The 13,940-nt window shown below is 34.1% G+C and overlaps 1 protein-coding gene across 1 annotated transcript; it reads left to right on the top strand.

Annotated features, from left to right (window-relative positions):
• The first annotated feature begins 277 nt into the window (after positions 1 to 277).
• On the top strand, positions 278 to 4,606 carry LOC107797841 (protein TILLER ANGLE CONTROL 1). The gene is made up of 5 exons (XM_016620764.2): positions 278 to 415; positions 557 to 593; positions 859 to 1,460; positions 2,077 to 2,245; positions 4,400 to 4,606. Exons 1-5 carry the CDS (start codon positions 410 to 412, stop codon positions 4,411 to 4,413), a joined length of 828 nt encoding a protein of 275 aa, XP_016476250.1. The 5' UTR covers positions 278 to 409; the 3' UTR covers positions 4,414 to 4,606.
• The last annotated feature ends 9,334 nt before the right edge of the window (positions 4,607 to 13,940 follow it).

Below are 13,940 nucleotides of genomic sequence, written 5' to 3'. Positions count from 1 at the left end.
ACACAAATAAGTATTAAAAATACGATACTGTGGTGTGTATATATAACTTAAATTGTTTCTCAAATATCTTGTTAAAGGTATGTGACAATGAAAGTTGTAATTTTAAAGAGAGGGCATGAACGTCATTTGGAGGCACTTGGACGCCTTCGATAAAGCCATAGATATCAAACGTAGTATTTTGATGAAACATGCCATGCCTTACAATATCTGAACATTGCCTACTCTAGTAGGGGGCCCACCCTTCCACTTACACGTGTCAACAATTCAAACCATCTAAAATATGACCCCTCTCCACATTTTCTTAGTTGGCCAATAGATGCACTAGTTATTCACTGTGTCACGCATTAATTTCCAACTTCAGTCAACTCCATTGCCACTGAATTGAACAGATCCCGAAAGGAGAAAAGAAATGAAGGTACGTACAGTTTCAATTCAATTATAGGATTTAAAACTCACAAGTATTCTTTTTTCTTTCTTTATTTTCCTTCTCCCCTCTAATTCTTTGGAGTTCATATCTTTTTTTTTTTTATTAACTATGCTTTCTTTCTTGACGTAGATCTTAAATTGGGTGCACCGGAAATTTTATCAGAAAGGTGATACTAGCTTTCTTCTTCATTTAAATTTACAAAATATTACACTTAATTTTTTTTCCTTCAAGAAAGTAGTGTTTGTTCAAGATTTTATACTTCATCTGAAATCCGTCATATGATATAAAATATTAATATATATATATATATATATATATATATATATAAAGTTATTAGCATAACGTATAAAGTACAATACGTTAAGTGATAAGAATCTTTAAAAGAATGAATTTATCAAAGTTTAAATTCTGAATACGCTTTAACTTAACAGATGGAATAGTCAGTCGGAATGTGAAGAAAGATGAGATCAATGAGATTATCGGTGACGCACAAGTTCTTCTTCAAGATGCTTCCATTGCACATATGTTAGATAGTTGGAAAGGAGGAATCCTAACAATTGGCACATTTGGGTTTGATCCACTGAAAAATGTACAAGATCAAAGTGGCATATACATTGAAGAAGAAGAAGTAGAAGAATCACTTGAGGAAGAATATTACTCAGTGGAAAATATTGGACAATGTGAAGTTACTGTCACTAATCATCAAGAGGAAAATGAAGAAGTGTACCCATTGATATATGCAAATGGAGATGATGAAGTAATTGAGGCTACAAAAGAAAATGAGATACTGGTCTTTGAGTCAAAGAACTCTTTAGAGAGCAATAAGATGCTGAAAAAAGAAAGGATTACTCTAGCAGACCTTTTTTCAGCTGATTCTGATCATCACAACAACCTTAAGCCAAATCCAAGCAAAAAGGAAGAAGAATTTTACACAAAGAAACCTTCTTCACAAGTGAAGAATGGAACTTCTTTCGCTAAATTGCTAATTCCTCGAGTTAAGGAGGATTCACGTCCGATCCAAAAGCTACAACAAGTGAGTGGAGATTTTTTTTCTCTCCTTTTTATTTTTCGTTTTTTCTTTGACTGCGTGCATGCATGCTTTTAATGTTAGTGTTTGTCCTATTTTTACCAACAAATCCAAATAGGAACCTGGGAAAAAGGAGAGAATGAGAAATGGAGAGGAGTCTCGTCCATTTAAGGTTATCTTTGATGCAATGAGAACACATTTATCATAATCTATTTTTCTTTTTTAAAAGGAGAGAGCATAAACCTCCCATCCTTGGTTTTTTCCTTTTCTCGAGGAAAAGATTATGTTTCTTTTTCCCTGTCAGATGATAGCATCCATAATGTAGAGAAAAGTTGTGAGAAACTGGTTTTAATCGGGGTATATATGGACCGGGTTTGATTCGATTTTTATCAAAATTAAAACCAACCAACTATATCAGTTTGGATTGATTCGATTTGTCAGGTTTACATGAATATTATATTAAAAGTTTTAAGAAGTAATTATTTGCTTAGTAAAATTTTAAAACTAACAAATATATGATTTATTAAAATATTCTTATGTGAGAATTTTTTTAGTACGTAACATACTATAGTTATTTTTTTTAGTCGTTTAACAATAATTAACTGATGCTTGTGCATGGTAGTTGATGACGAGGGTGATGAAAAGGAAGGTACATCCAGATATTGAAAGCAAAATAGGCAAGAACAACAGCACTACTACTCAACAGGTGAAAGCAGCAGCTAGCATGCTTGGGCTTTCCTGCGTTAAGCATGTGAAAGTTGACTCCGTTTCCCTTCTGCAACTTGATCAAGGTATGCATACTTTCCTAATAATTTAAATACAACTCCACTAAAAATAATTTCACTATAGGTTACTATTGAAATGTTATATCAAGATTCTAAAACATGCTAAGATCCCTTTATTTTCTCTTTATTTAACTTATAGGAGTATATTATTCAAAATCTTAAAAATATCGCCACGGCGGATAGATATAGGATATAAGTTTAACATTTAAGGTTCAGTATTGAACTCATCATATTTTTAAAATTATGAATTCATACCTATTATTTATTGCAACTTAATGAATATTTACGCATAAATTTATGCTTTGTATAGAAGATGCTGAACTTAGATACCCGGTGTCGTAACTCTGCATATTTTCTTGATGAATTAAAATTTATAAGGCCCAGTGTGATCAACTTGTGATGTTACATTGATCTAAGAAAAAATGGCAGACACACATACATACACAAGCATTTTTAGTCATTACTCCGTCCGATCTACTTTAATTAATTTTTTGGCTTTATTTTTTGTTCCACAATATTTTTATTTTTTCAGATATCAAGAAGGAATTAACTTTTTTTTTTAAAGCTGTAAAGAGCCGAAGAGTATTTGTTATATTTCCTATGAACAAATAAAGGATAATATGGTCAATTTTATTATTAACTAACGATAAAAGATAAATTTTTTAATATGTGTAAAAATAATCAAAAAATTAATTAAAATGTTTATGACGAGTAACTTTTAAAAAGTGATGCTAGGTAAGGACCTTAAGATGGTTCGGTTTCTGTCCATTTTCCATGTTGGACGACTTCGACAACCTTGATATATATAGTACATAAAGTAACAAATTTTTCGCTGTTATTATCTTGTTTTTTTTCTCTCCTTTTTAAAAAAGAAATTCTGCTTGTGCTGCTCTAAGACACTTTCGGATTCTTCTCTTTGATTATTGTGCTTCCCTTTTTATTGCTAGACAAAGGTTACAAAAATGTGCCTGGGTTTGGATGAGAAATATTTCCAACTATAAGTTGTCAAATAATTTAGGGTGTGTTTGGGACAAAGTAAAATGTTTTACTAGAAAATATTTTCATGAAAAATGAGTGGTTTTATCACTTATGTTTTTTTGTTTGGTTGGTGAGTGAAAATTTTTTTCCGAAAAATATTTTCTAGTGATTGGTTAGAGAGTAGAATTTTTTTTTAGAAAATAATTTTTTATGCTACTCTCCTCACCCCAAAGTCCCTATATTTCCTGCCCTCCCCCTCCCCCCTCCCCCCCAAATACCCAACATTTTCATGACTCTATTTTCTTCAAGAATTTAATTATTTTTCTAAAAATTCACACAAACCCAAAGGAACTAATGTGTTGCTTTACTTTTTTACGCAAAAATAACGTTGAAATTTGTGCTCCATATAACTAAAAAAATACTCTCTTTTTTTGTTGAAAAATAAAGTACTATTTCTACAACATGAAAATACTCTTTTTGTTGCAATAAAAGAAAATATTTTTTACTACATCATTTCGTTGCAATGAAAGGAAATATTTTTCCTACATCATGAAAAGAAAGTACTTTTTTTGTTAAAATAATAAATAAAAAATTATCGTGAAAAGAAAATACTCATTTGTTGAAATGAAAAAAATACTCTTATCTATAACATGAAAAAAAGTACTATTAGGGTGGGTGGGTAGGGGTAGGGCGAGGGTGGGTTGGGGTTGGGGGTGGGTGGGTGGGGATGGGGAATGGGAAAGGTTGGAAAAAGTTTTGGAAAAAGTTTTGGAAAATATTTTTTCTTTTTTTTATAGGAAAACAGTTTCCTCCGAAAATATTTTCCAAAATATTTAAGCCAATTAAATATGAAAAAATTGGAAAACATTCGTACCGAACACACCCTTAGTGTCGTATAGTTTTCCTCCTTTAACCTTTGAAAATAATTCTGTTTCTAAAGTTTCCAATCTTTCAATTTGGACAGCAGAAAGATCAGTCTTTAAGTTTTTTAAGTATATTTATTTGGAACGTTAACCACCCATTATAAGGAGAGAAATTAAATCTTAGTAGTAAAAAGGGAAAGGGAAAAAGAATAAGAAAAAGGATATATTCAAGGATTATCTCTTTTTTTGCTAATGCCTTTGTATTAATGATTATATATCTCAATTGCAATGATGTATTATTTCTTCATTACATTTGCAGATGCCACGGCCTAAGCTGCCATATTCCAGTTGCTAACTGGGGATGAAATGAATTAGTTATCCTTATGTTTGTAAAATTATTGTTTTATAAATTACTTGAATTAATTGTTTGTAAGATTTCCATATTGTGAACAGCTAGACAATGTGATCCGATTATGTCGTGGCTTTTGGTCTTTGTCGTGTGAAAAAAAGTTTTTGTGGGGTTGAATTTAGGGTTTTGACTCGACTGATTGATTATATTTGGAGGTACCTAGATGTCTTCTTATTTCCAATCATCAGCAGTGATTCTTATAAGAAAAGAGAAAGCGTCACAACTTAATCAAGAAAGAAATTCTCCTTCTTCAACACTAAACAGGCACATCAAACAGAATGATTCTTATCCAAATTATATATAATTGCCAATCTCGACTTGAAGTTTTTAGTCCAAATCATGATTATGTTTCCTGTTGTCCAATATGTCTTTCATTACTTGGCTTATAGTTATGGGTGTTTAACGGACGGGCTGGACACAAAAAAAATTAGCCCATCCGTTTAACGTTGCGGGCCGTCAGCGGGTTGTATTTTTTCGGATTTTTTTGTCCGTCCGAGTTTGGGCTTAGCGGGCTGGATCGGGCCGTGCAATTTTTTTAATTTTGTTTAAAGTAATTTTTTTCTTATTCAATGTTATTGATACTTTAGTGTTTGCAAACTTTTAAGGCTTAGAATTAAACTTTGAATTTTAAAGTTTTAAATTTTAAATTTGAATTTTACAATTTTAAAATTGAAATTTGAAAGTAAGTTGCTACAAAAAATTATTTAATAAGATCAATAAGCAATATGTAAGGATCAAGCTCCGAAAACTTTCATTTGATATATTTATTGAATAATATATAATACTTCAAATTAAGTTGCAAGTTCTTTTTTGATTTTGTTATTTTTGAACTTGCAAATTAAAAGTTTACAACAATTATAACAAAAAGAAATAGTACATCACATGCTTTGCATCACTTTTGTAAATTCATCCATGTCAACATGAAGTTCTTGGTTTCCGACATTGGTTGAATCAGAACCATAAACCAATATGTAAGGTTCTTTTTTGATGCGGCTGTTGAAATCAGCACATTTAGCACGCCTCGAGCCATGGCCGAAAGAACATGAAATTGATTTGAGTCGCTCCTCCACCAACCCAGTGGTAGAAATTCCTTTGTGCGGGGATCTGCTGACTTTTGCAAGTAGAATTGAAGTTCATCAATATTCCTGCTACTGGTTTGTTGATGCTCCCCTAGTGTAGACCAAATCAAATAATCTTCAACACCATCATTATCATCCAAAGCACTGGTCCTAGATGTTGGAACCAACTTGAAGGAATATTTGCATCTACATCAGATAAGCATCAACGATGTTAGCATAATAATTATATAATGTTTCTAAATGTTTGTGTAGATCAGAAATACAAGAGTCAATATCAGGAGTTTCAGTTGGTCCAATATTCATATAAGAATATAAAGCAGTAATTAATTGGCGACAAGTGGCCATTTTGATAGAAGTGTTTAAAATAATACCAATTAGATAAATAGGGGGAATTGGATAGAAATATTGTTTAAACTTATCTAGCATAGATTCAACAACAGAAGTATATCCTTCTTTCTTCTTCAAATTTTGTAGTAAAAGAGAAATTTCAGCAATATGAACTAAACCATTTGCAATAGTAGGATAATTTATAATATTTGAATTTAACCGTTCGCAATGGTCCAAAAATCCCAAACAAAAAGGGCTGAACTGGGCTGTAGCCCGTTAAAAATCCGTTAACGGGTTAACATGCTTAGCAGGTTCCGGTGCACCGGTATCAAAAAACTGTTCGTTTGAAACCCGCTCTCCGCCCAACCCGTCCCAGCCCGCCCCCCACACTACAGTACCGGGTTGAACCGGGCTGAACCGGGTTGTAAACGGGTCAGCCCGGCCCGATTAACAGGTATAACTATCACAACTCCACAAGTAAATAGTTAATCAAAATTTAATTATCCGCACATAAAATTAAAAATTAGGTCGAATGAATTATTTATAACTTAAAATACATCTTATAGGAGTATTTATTAGTTTGATATAGACATCTAGTAATATTTTGCCTACATTAGAGTTGTGCAGTTAATGCCTTATTTAAAGAACCATTTTATTCTTTTTTGTGTCATTAATGTGCTACTACGGAGTATTGTATCTTCTGTTTTTTGTTGGAAAAAAAAAAGAATTTCACATAACTCAAATATAAAAGAATATATTTTAAATTTAAATAAACAATTAATGTTCATGTAGGAAAATATTGACTTAGTGTGTTGATTGGTGGTGACTTGGAAAGATAGTTGCTTAATTGTTTTTAAAAAAATTGGGAAAGGGAAATAAGTTATAAATTAATTTTCCTCTAAGTTAAATAAACAAGTCACCACCTGTTAAAATAATTGAAGTCTCAACACACTAAGTTAAATAAACAATTAATTTTCCTCTTTCCCTTTCCCAATTTTTTTAAAAACAATTAAGCAACTATCTTTCCAAGTCACCACCAATCAACACAATAAGTCAATATTTTCCTACATGAACATTAATTGTTTATTAAAAATTAAAATATATTCTTTTATATTTGAGTTATGTGAAATTCTTTTTTTTCCAACAAAAAACAGAAGATACAATACTCCGTAGTAGCACATTAATGACACAAAAAAGAATAAAATGGTTCTTTAAATAAGGCATTAACTGCACAACTCTAATGTAGGCAAAATATTACTAGATGTCTATATCAAACTAATAAATACTCCTATAAGATGTATGTCATTTATGGAAATTTAGTAACTTAGACAAGGTTAAGTGAACCCTCTTTTATAGCTCGTGCTCCTTGGTCCTTTAGCATCTAGCATTTCTACTTTTGAGCAACTGATTTAGTTTAGGTGTCACGATGTAACGATCCGAACGGTCATTTTGAGCTTTAGCGTTTCATTCGGTGGTTTGAGACTTTGAGTAGTATCATATTATGTATTATCACTTACGTATATGGTTGGTTTCAGTTTTTGAGCGGTTCAGGATTGATTTGAAAGAATAATTCTCGTTTTAGAAGTTTTAAGTTGGAAGAGTTGACCAAGGTTTGACTTTTAGGTAAACGGACTCGAAATCGGATTTAATTATTCCAATAAGTTTGTATGATGATTTTGGACATGTCCACAAAGTTTGATTAAATTTCGATGAGTTTTGAATAAGTTTGTGTTGTATGGTGATTGTTTTCGGTTTCGACGTCGATTTGAGCATATTACCATATTGAGAAAACGCCATTTGATTCGTATTTCGACTAAAACATTATATCCATATCGTAATTTTGGAATTATAGCAACTGAAATCATTAACTTTCGATATCGTATGAGGAATTTATGGTTATTTTACTAATAATTTGGTTGCCAAATGTTTACAGATTAATTACGAAATTGTCACTGAATTCGTATTTAAAAATCTGCACTATTTTCAAATATTGAAATCAATATCTCCTTCATTATAAGGTCAAATGGAGTAGTTCAAAAGCCTAACTTGATTGCAATTTCATGAGGAATCCATTGGAGGTATCAAAAGTTAGTTTCGGGATCGTTTGGCACAAGAAACGAGGTAGAATAGCGGGCATTTTTGGCTATTAATGTTGTTGGAGTTTTTCTATCTTGAAAGTTTGGGATTAGGATAATTCAAGAATGTTCTTCAAGTTTATTTCATGGGGTAAGGTCTATATCATAACCTAAGTATTTTTCTTTGATTTATTCCCTTGGTTTAAGCTTTAATCGATGATTTTAATTGAAAACCCATTTAATTCTTTAAATCAAGACCTAGGGTTATATCCTAAATTTTAAAATTTAAAAATGAGTTAGAGGCGTTTATTTCCAAATTACTTTTGGGGTTTTGTTCTCCTATATTAGCAGAATAACATACTCAAATTTGGCAAGTTTTGAAGAAGTATTTCGGGAGTTATGGGACCCAACTAGTGTGGGTTGGACTTTTAGGTTATGAACACCCAAAAGTGATGTTTTAGCGAATTGGTTGAGCTATCGGACTCCGATTGAGTCGGTTTGCATTCATGTGAGCTTGTATTGGTCCGGGCTTCGGTCGGGTATGCTTGGATTCAGAATCCTAGGAGGGTCCGCCGTTGACTTTTGTTGATTTTTTGGGGAAAATATAAATATCATAATTTTATTTATTATAATTTGTTTCTCTTGCATGTTTTGATGTTATTAAGTCATTTTTTGGTTAGATTTGAGCCGTGTAGAGGCGAATTTTGGGGGGAAAGCTATTTCGGAGGGTTGAGTTGGCCTAGTTGAGGTAAGTGTCTTGCCTAACTTTGTGTGGAGGAACTACTCCTTAGGATTGGTATTGGTTGATTCATTTGTGCTATGTGAAAGTTTTTTATGCAAGGTGGCGAGTGGATACACGGGTTGCACGTGGTATTTGAGTGGTTTAGGCTACTTAGACTATTTTTCATGCTTTAGTTGAAATGCCATATCATGTTCTAAATTCTCTTAGTTAATATATTCTTGTTTGTGTTCATCTATCCGCACATGCCTTAATTTACTTGTTTAAAACTTCTTTTACATCCTACTTGATAAATTACTCTCATGCCTTAGTTGAACTCACAACAACAACAACAACTCAGTATAATCCCACTAGTGGGATCTGGGGAGGGTAATGTGTACGCATACCTTACCCCTACCCTAGGGTAGAGAGGATGTTTCCGATAGACCCTCGGCTCCCTCCCTCCAAGAACTCCCCACATTGTTCTTGGGGTGACTCGAACTCACAACCTCTTAGTTGGAAGTGGAGGGTGCTTACCACTAGAGCAACTCACTCTTGTCGCCTTAGTTGAACTTGGTGTCTCTTTTATTTTTACGTGCTATCTCTTCATTGTTAATTATCATTATTTGAAGTTATTGTTCGTGTTATCCCCTTCATTCTTGATTGTCATTACTTGATATTATTGTTCATGTTATGTCTTTCCTTGTTGATTTTCACTATTTGAAGTCATTGTTATACACTATGTCTTTCATTGTGAGTCATTCTTTTTTAATATCGTGGTTATACATTATCTCATTGTTGAGTTGTTGGTGTTGAAGTTGTGAAGGCCGTTCTCAAGTTGAGGCGAAATTGTTATTGTTGAAACATCTTTCTTGTTGGGAATTTTGCATTCATAGTTATTTATGTTCTTGCACCCATTGTGGTGGAGCCATGGGCTATTGCTGTGGAAACATTGATATTGTTGATTGTTGGCAGATTATGATATATGGGCACTTATGGTACGAGTTATTATTGTGATGTGATATTGACGCGCATGCATTGGTATAAGGCTTGGGATTAATGTGCATGCGGTAGTTTAAGGTGAGACTTATGTGTGTGTTGCTTGTAGGGGAACTGCGTGAAGCCACACGACGTCATAAGGTGGGTTAAAATACATGTAGCTATTTCGGAAAAACTGTTTTCAAAACTTATTTCAAATGTAAGGCTCATTCGGCGGTATAAGAAAAAATTGTGATTGGAATTATAAAATGTGAATACCTCGGTTATGATTTTCATTGTACATTCCATGTAGAATTTTTTTTTGATTTGAACAGTCATTGTTCTTCCTTCAATCATTCATCCACATTTTTATTGTGTTTGGTTATTCGTTATTATCTTGGTATTGGAACGATTGTAGTTTCTTGTGTGAGCCATGCATTCTACTTGATTTGTTGTGTTGCTTTAACATGCCAATCCATGCCTCCATTATAACTTGGTGAATTGATTGTCAATGTGAATTTATTTGCGTGGAGTCACTATATCATATTCTGTAGAGTTGTTGGTAACATAATGGTTTAAATAAAAGAATTATTAACATGCTTTATTCTATGTACCTCTTAAGATATAACTTGTTATCTCACTCGGTGCCTTATTATTCTAAATGGTTGTCGTACTTTTACTATAATTGGGTTCTCAAATTATACTCATCACCATGTTAGATGCTTACCTTACTTAAAATTATTATTATATTTTTCTTTAAAAAATTCTATATTTAATTCGTTAATTTAACTTATGTTTTGCTTTGTTTAAAAATGATACTTTTACTTAATTGTATTGATTTATAAACTAAACCCATCTTATACTCAGTTTCATACAAATTGTATATTATTTTACTTTACTTGATTTCTAAAATAAACTCATTGTTTTATTTAACACCTTACCTTATTTAAGATTGTTATTATGTTTTATGATGTCTAAATATCTCTTTCGTTAATCTAAATTAATATTTATCACAGTTGTAAAGTACATGGTAACATGTGGGCTTTCCCATGCGAAGGTGATTGTTATTGTGGGCACGGGCTGCCATATATGTAAGATTTGAAAATTGTGGTTCATGACTTGTGGTTTATGAGGTGTGGTGCCTCGGGATAATTCTTGTTGTAAGTTCATGCGTTGGGAGAGGTTTGATTATTTGAGTTGTCATCCATTTCTTTTTCTTATTTGAGTTCATGTACATCTCATCAGTGTTTCGATTATGTTGTTTCTTTATTACTTGTTTACTACTTGCTGCTATTTATGTTTCTATTACTTCATTGTTGGCTGTAAATCAATAATTTTTCCGCCGTTCGTCTTATATTGATGTTGTTTTCATTTTTAGCTTATGTATATCTTAAATATGTTTCTATGTCTAGTAGGTGTCTTGACATGGCCTCGTCACTACTCTACCAAGGCTAGGCATAATACTTACTGGGTACTATTATGGTGTACTCATGCTACGTTTTTGCAAATTTTTGTCAAGATCCATGTATTCTAATTATATTGTTGAGAGTTGCGTCTGCGCGGCGGGAGACTTCAAGGTATACCTGCTTGACGTTCGCAGGCCTCAGAGTCACCATCTTACTTCATTATGCTACTATTAAATTGTAATTCAAAACAATATTGTGTTTAGAAATTCTAGTGTATTTTAGTAGTGCTTATGATTTCGTACTACCGGTTTTGGAAAATGTATAACTATTGGCCGCTTGCGGCTATATATGTCATTTAATGGTTTATGATAAATTATTAAATAGTTCAATTCTGTTATTAAATCAGCATGTGTTAGGCTTACCTAGTCTTAGGACTATGTGTCATCACGGCATCCTATGGTGGGAAATTGGGGCCGTGACAAGTTGGTATCAAAGCTTTAGGTTCATAGGCGCTACGATCCATAAGCAAGTTTAGTAGAGTCCTGCAGATCGGTACGAATGCGTCTGTAGTTATCTTTGAGAGGATATAGAACTATTAGGAACCACTCATTTCATTCCTTATCGTGCAACATTGATTCGGGTTGAAGCATATATCTTATATCCATTTACATCCACTCGTATATGATGTCGTGTGCTCGGTATCACATATGATTCCATGGTTTGTAATGCTACTGATGGTCTATGAGGGGGCCATTGATGCTCGATCATTGTCTTGGGGTATTGTCCAGACTAAGGATGCGGACGTGTTGGTAGATCTCTAGTTGTTCAAGTGTGGGATGCAACTGGTTCGTGTATCTGATTGGTGATGTAGGAGCTTATGAAGGTTGGTAATATGGATCATCGGATGCTATGCCCTATGAATCCACTCCAAGTGTGGAAGTCTACTATCGACGATCAGATTGCATAGGCAAGTGTCATATCAGTCTGGGGTATATATAGTGTTGAGGGGTTCCTCGGAATTGTACATGACTAAGATTTAATATTTTTATGGGATGGTGTTGGAACTTGTTGTATATCTGTATCATTGCTAAATCTACATTCCAGTATCAGAGAGGTTAGAGAAACATCTTCAAATTCATAGACGGTCTCTTCAGAGTGGGTATATCAGTTGTAGCATTATTGGGCACTCTAGAAGAAATACAATGGTTTATGGGTTTTCAGACGACGTGGTTCGTGCTAGGGCCTTCCACAGTGAGCTTTGAATTGGGATAATTATGTACTGATAAGGGAAAGTATTGACCTGAAGACAAGTCGAGGAGGATTAGAAGAAATGGGTCAACTTGGTGGTGTTGGGTCAGCATAGCAACAAAGGTAACCGGTCATTTGGTGTGGTAATGCTTCACCAGCGTTCTGTGGCAATACTCTTGGGTTTGATGGCTTGCGCGACTTGGTTAAGTTAGGGAAGTTCAGTTCTGATGGCTTGGTGATGTGTGGGTTGGCCTCGAAGAGTTCTTGATAGTGTCAACCACAACTTGAGCTAGATGTCTGCTACCGACATAAGGAATGTGTTGCGTGTTATGATTTTTTCCTGGATTTGGTCACGAGTTCTAGACATTTCGACTTGCGGATACCTGACCGGTATTACGGTAAGTGCCTAGTTGATCGACTGCTGATGTCCAGATTTTGCTTTGAGGCATGATAGAATTATAGAACTACTTCTCGTGGGCTGACCGTATGTGAGGGATGTATCAGTTATTTGAGTAGTGTAGTTGTGATCGGATATGGAGATTCTAGTATTCTAGGGATTTGAAGACTAAGAGGGTTCTCGAGGCACATTATTCCATGGTTATGAATGGTGAAGGTATGTTAAGAGGTTGTCCACTGATGGTATGTATTATAGATATGTTAACGTGGGCTTTTCGGAGGCTATATACCTACTTCGGAAGGATCATAATTGATTTGGAGGCTATTAGTATGTCTAAGAAGAATGCGTATTCTAAATCGGGTCAAATTTATCTACTCAACACAGTCATTGTGGAGGGGTATGTTATTGGTTAGGGTAGATCATATTCATGTTCTGATATGTCTCATGTGTTACTCTCCCATGTTGCGATGAGTTGTGATCTATTGATTATCTGCACAACGATGCGGTTATGTTTGGGCCTTTTAGCGAAATTCGAGCGAGATTGCTCGGAGGGTGTTGATTGGTTGATTGTGCCTTGGTTATGGTCTTCCTGTTTCTGGTATATAGTGATGTCCATATCCCTATAGTTATGGTCACACGCTTCATGTGCTTGATGTTGATATGCTTATGGTTGTTGATTGTGAGTATCATGGCTCGATGTATTCCAGGTGGACCGGTGTCGGATTGGGTCATGCATCACATTGACGCTATTGTCATGACCCAGAATTTCTACCCTCAGGACCGTGATGACACCTAACATTTCACTTGCTAGGCAAGCCAATGTTAGAATATGTTTAAGCCATTTTTAACAAATCAAATTAACTGATGCCAATTAAACTTAAATAATTGTAATAGAACTGAACTAAAGTGCGAAAAGTCATTACAACCGAAATATCTAAATACAACCCAGAACTGGTGTCACAAGTATACGAGGGACTAGAATAATACAAACAATGGTTTGAATGAAAGTAAATATGTATGAAAAGAAATAAACAACTAGGATAAAGTAGAAAAGGGACTCGAGGGTTGCGAACGCCGAGCAGCTGTACCTCAAGTCTCCGTCAGATGTCTGATCCGAGCAATCTACTGACCGTCGCTAGGACCGACTCTAAAGTCTGCACAAGAAGTGCATAGTGTATTATGAGTACAACCAACCCCATGTACTCTGGTAAGTGTTGAGCCTA

This window comes from Nicotiana tabacum, chromosome 23 (genome assembly GCF_000715075.1).
Source record: "Nicotiana tabacum cultivar K326 chromosome 23, ASM71507v2, whole genome shotgun sequence".
NCBI classification, from domain to species: domain Eukaryota; kingdom Viridiplantae; phylum Streptophyta; class Magnoliopsida; order Solanales; family Solanaceae; genus Nicotiana; species Nicotiana tabacum.
The sequence above is the reverse complement of the archived record's forward strand: the minus strand, read 5'-3'. Positions and strand labels throughout refer to the sequence as shown.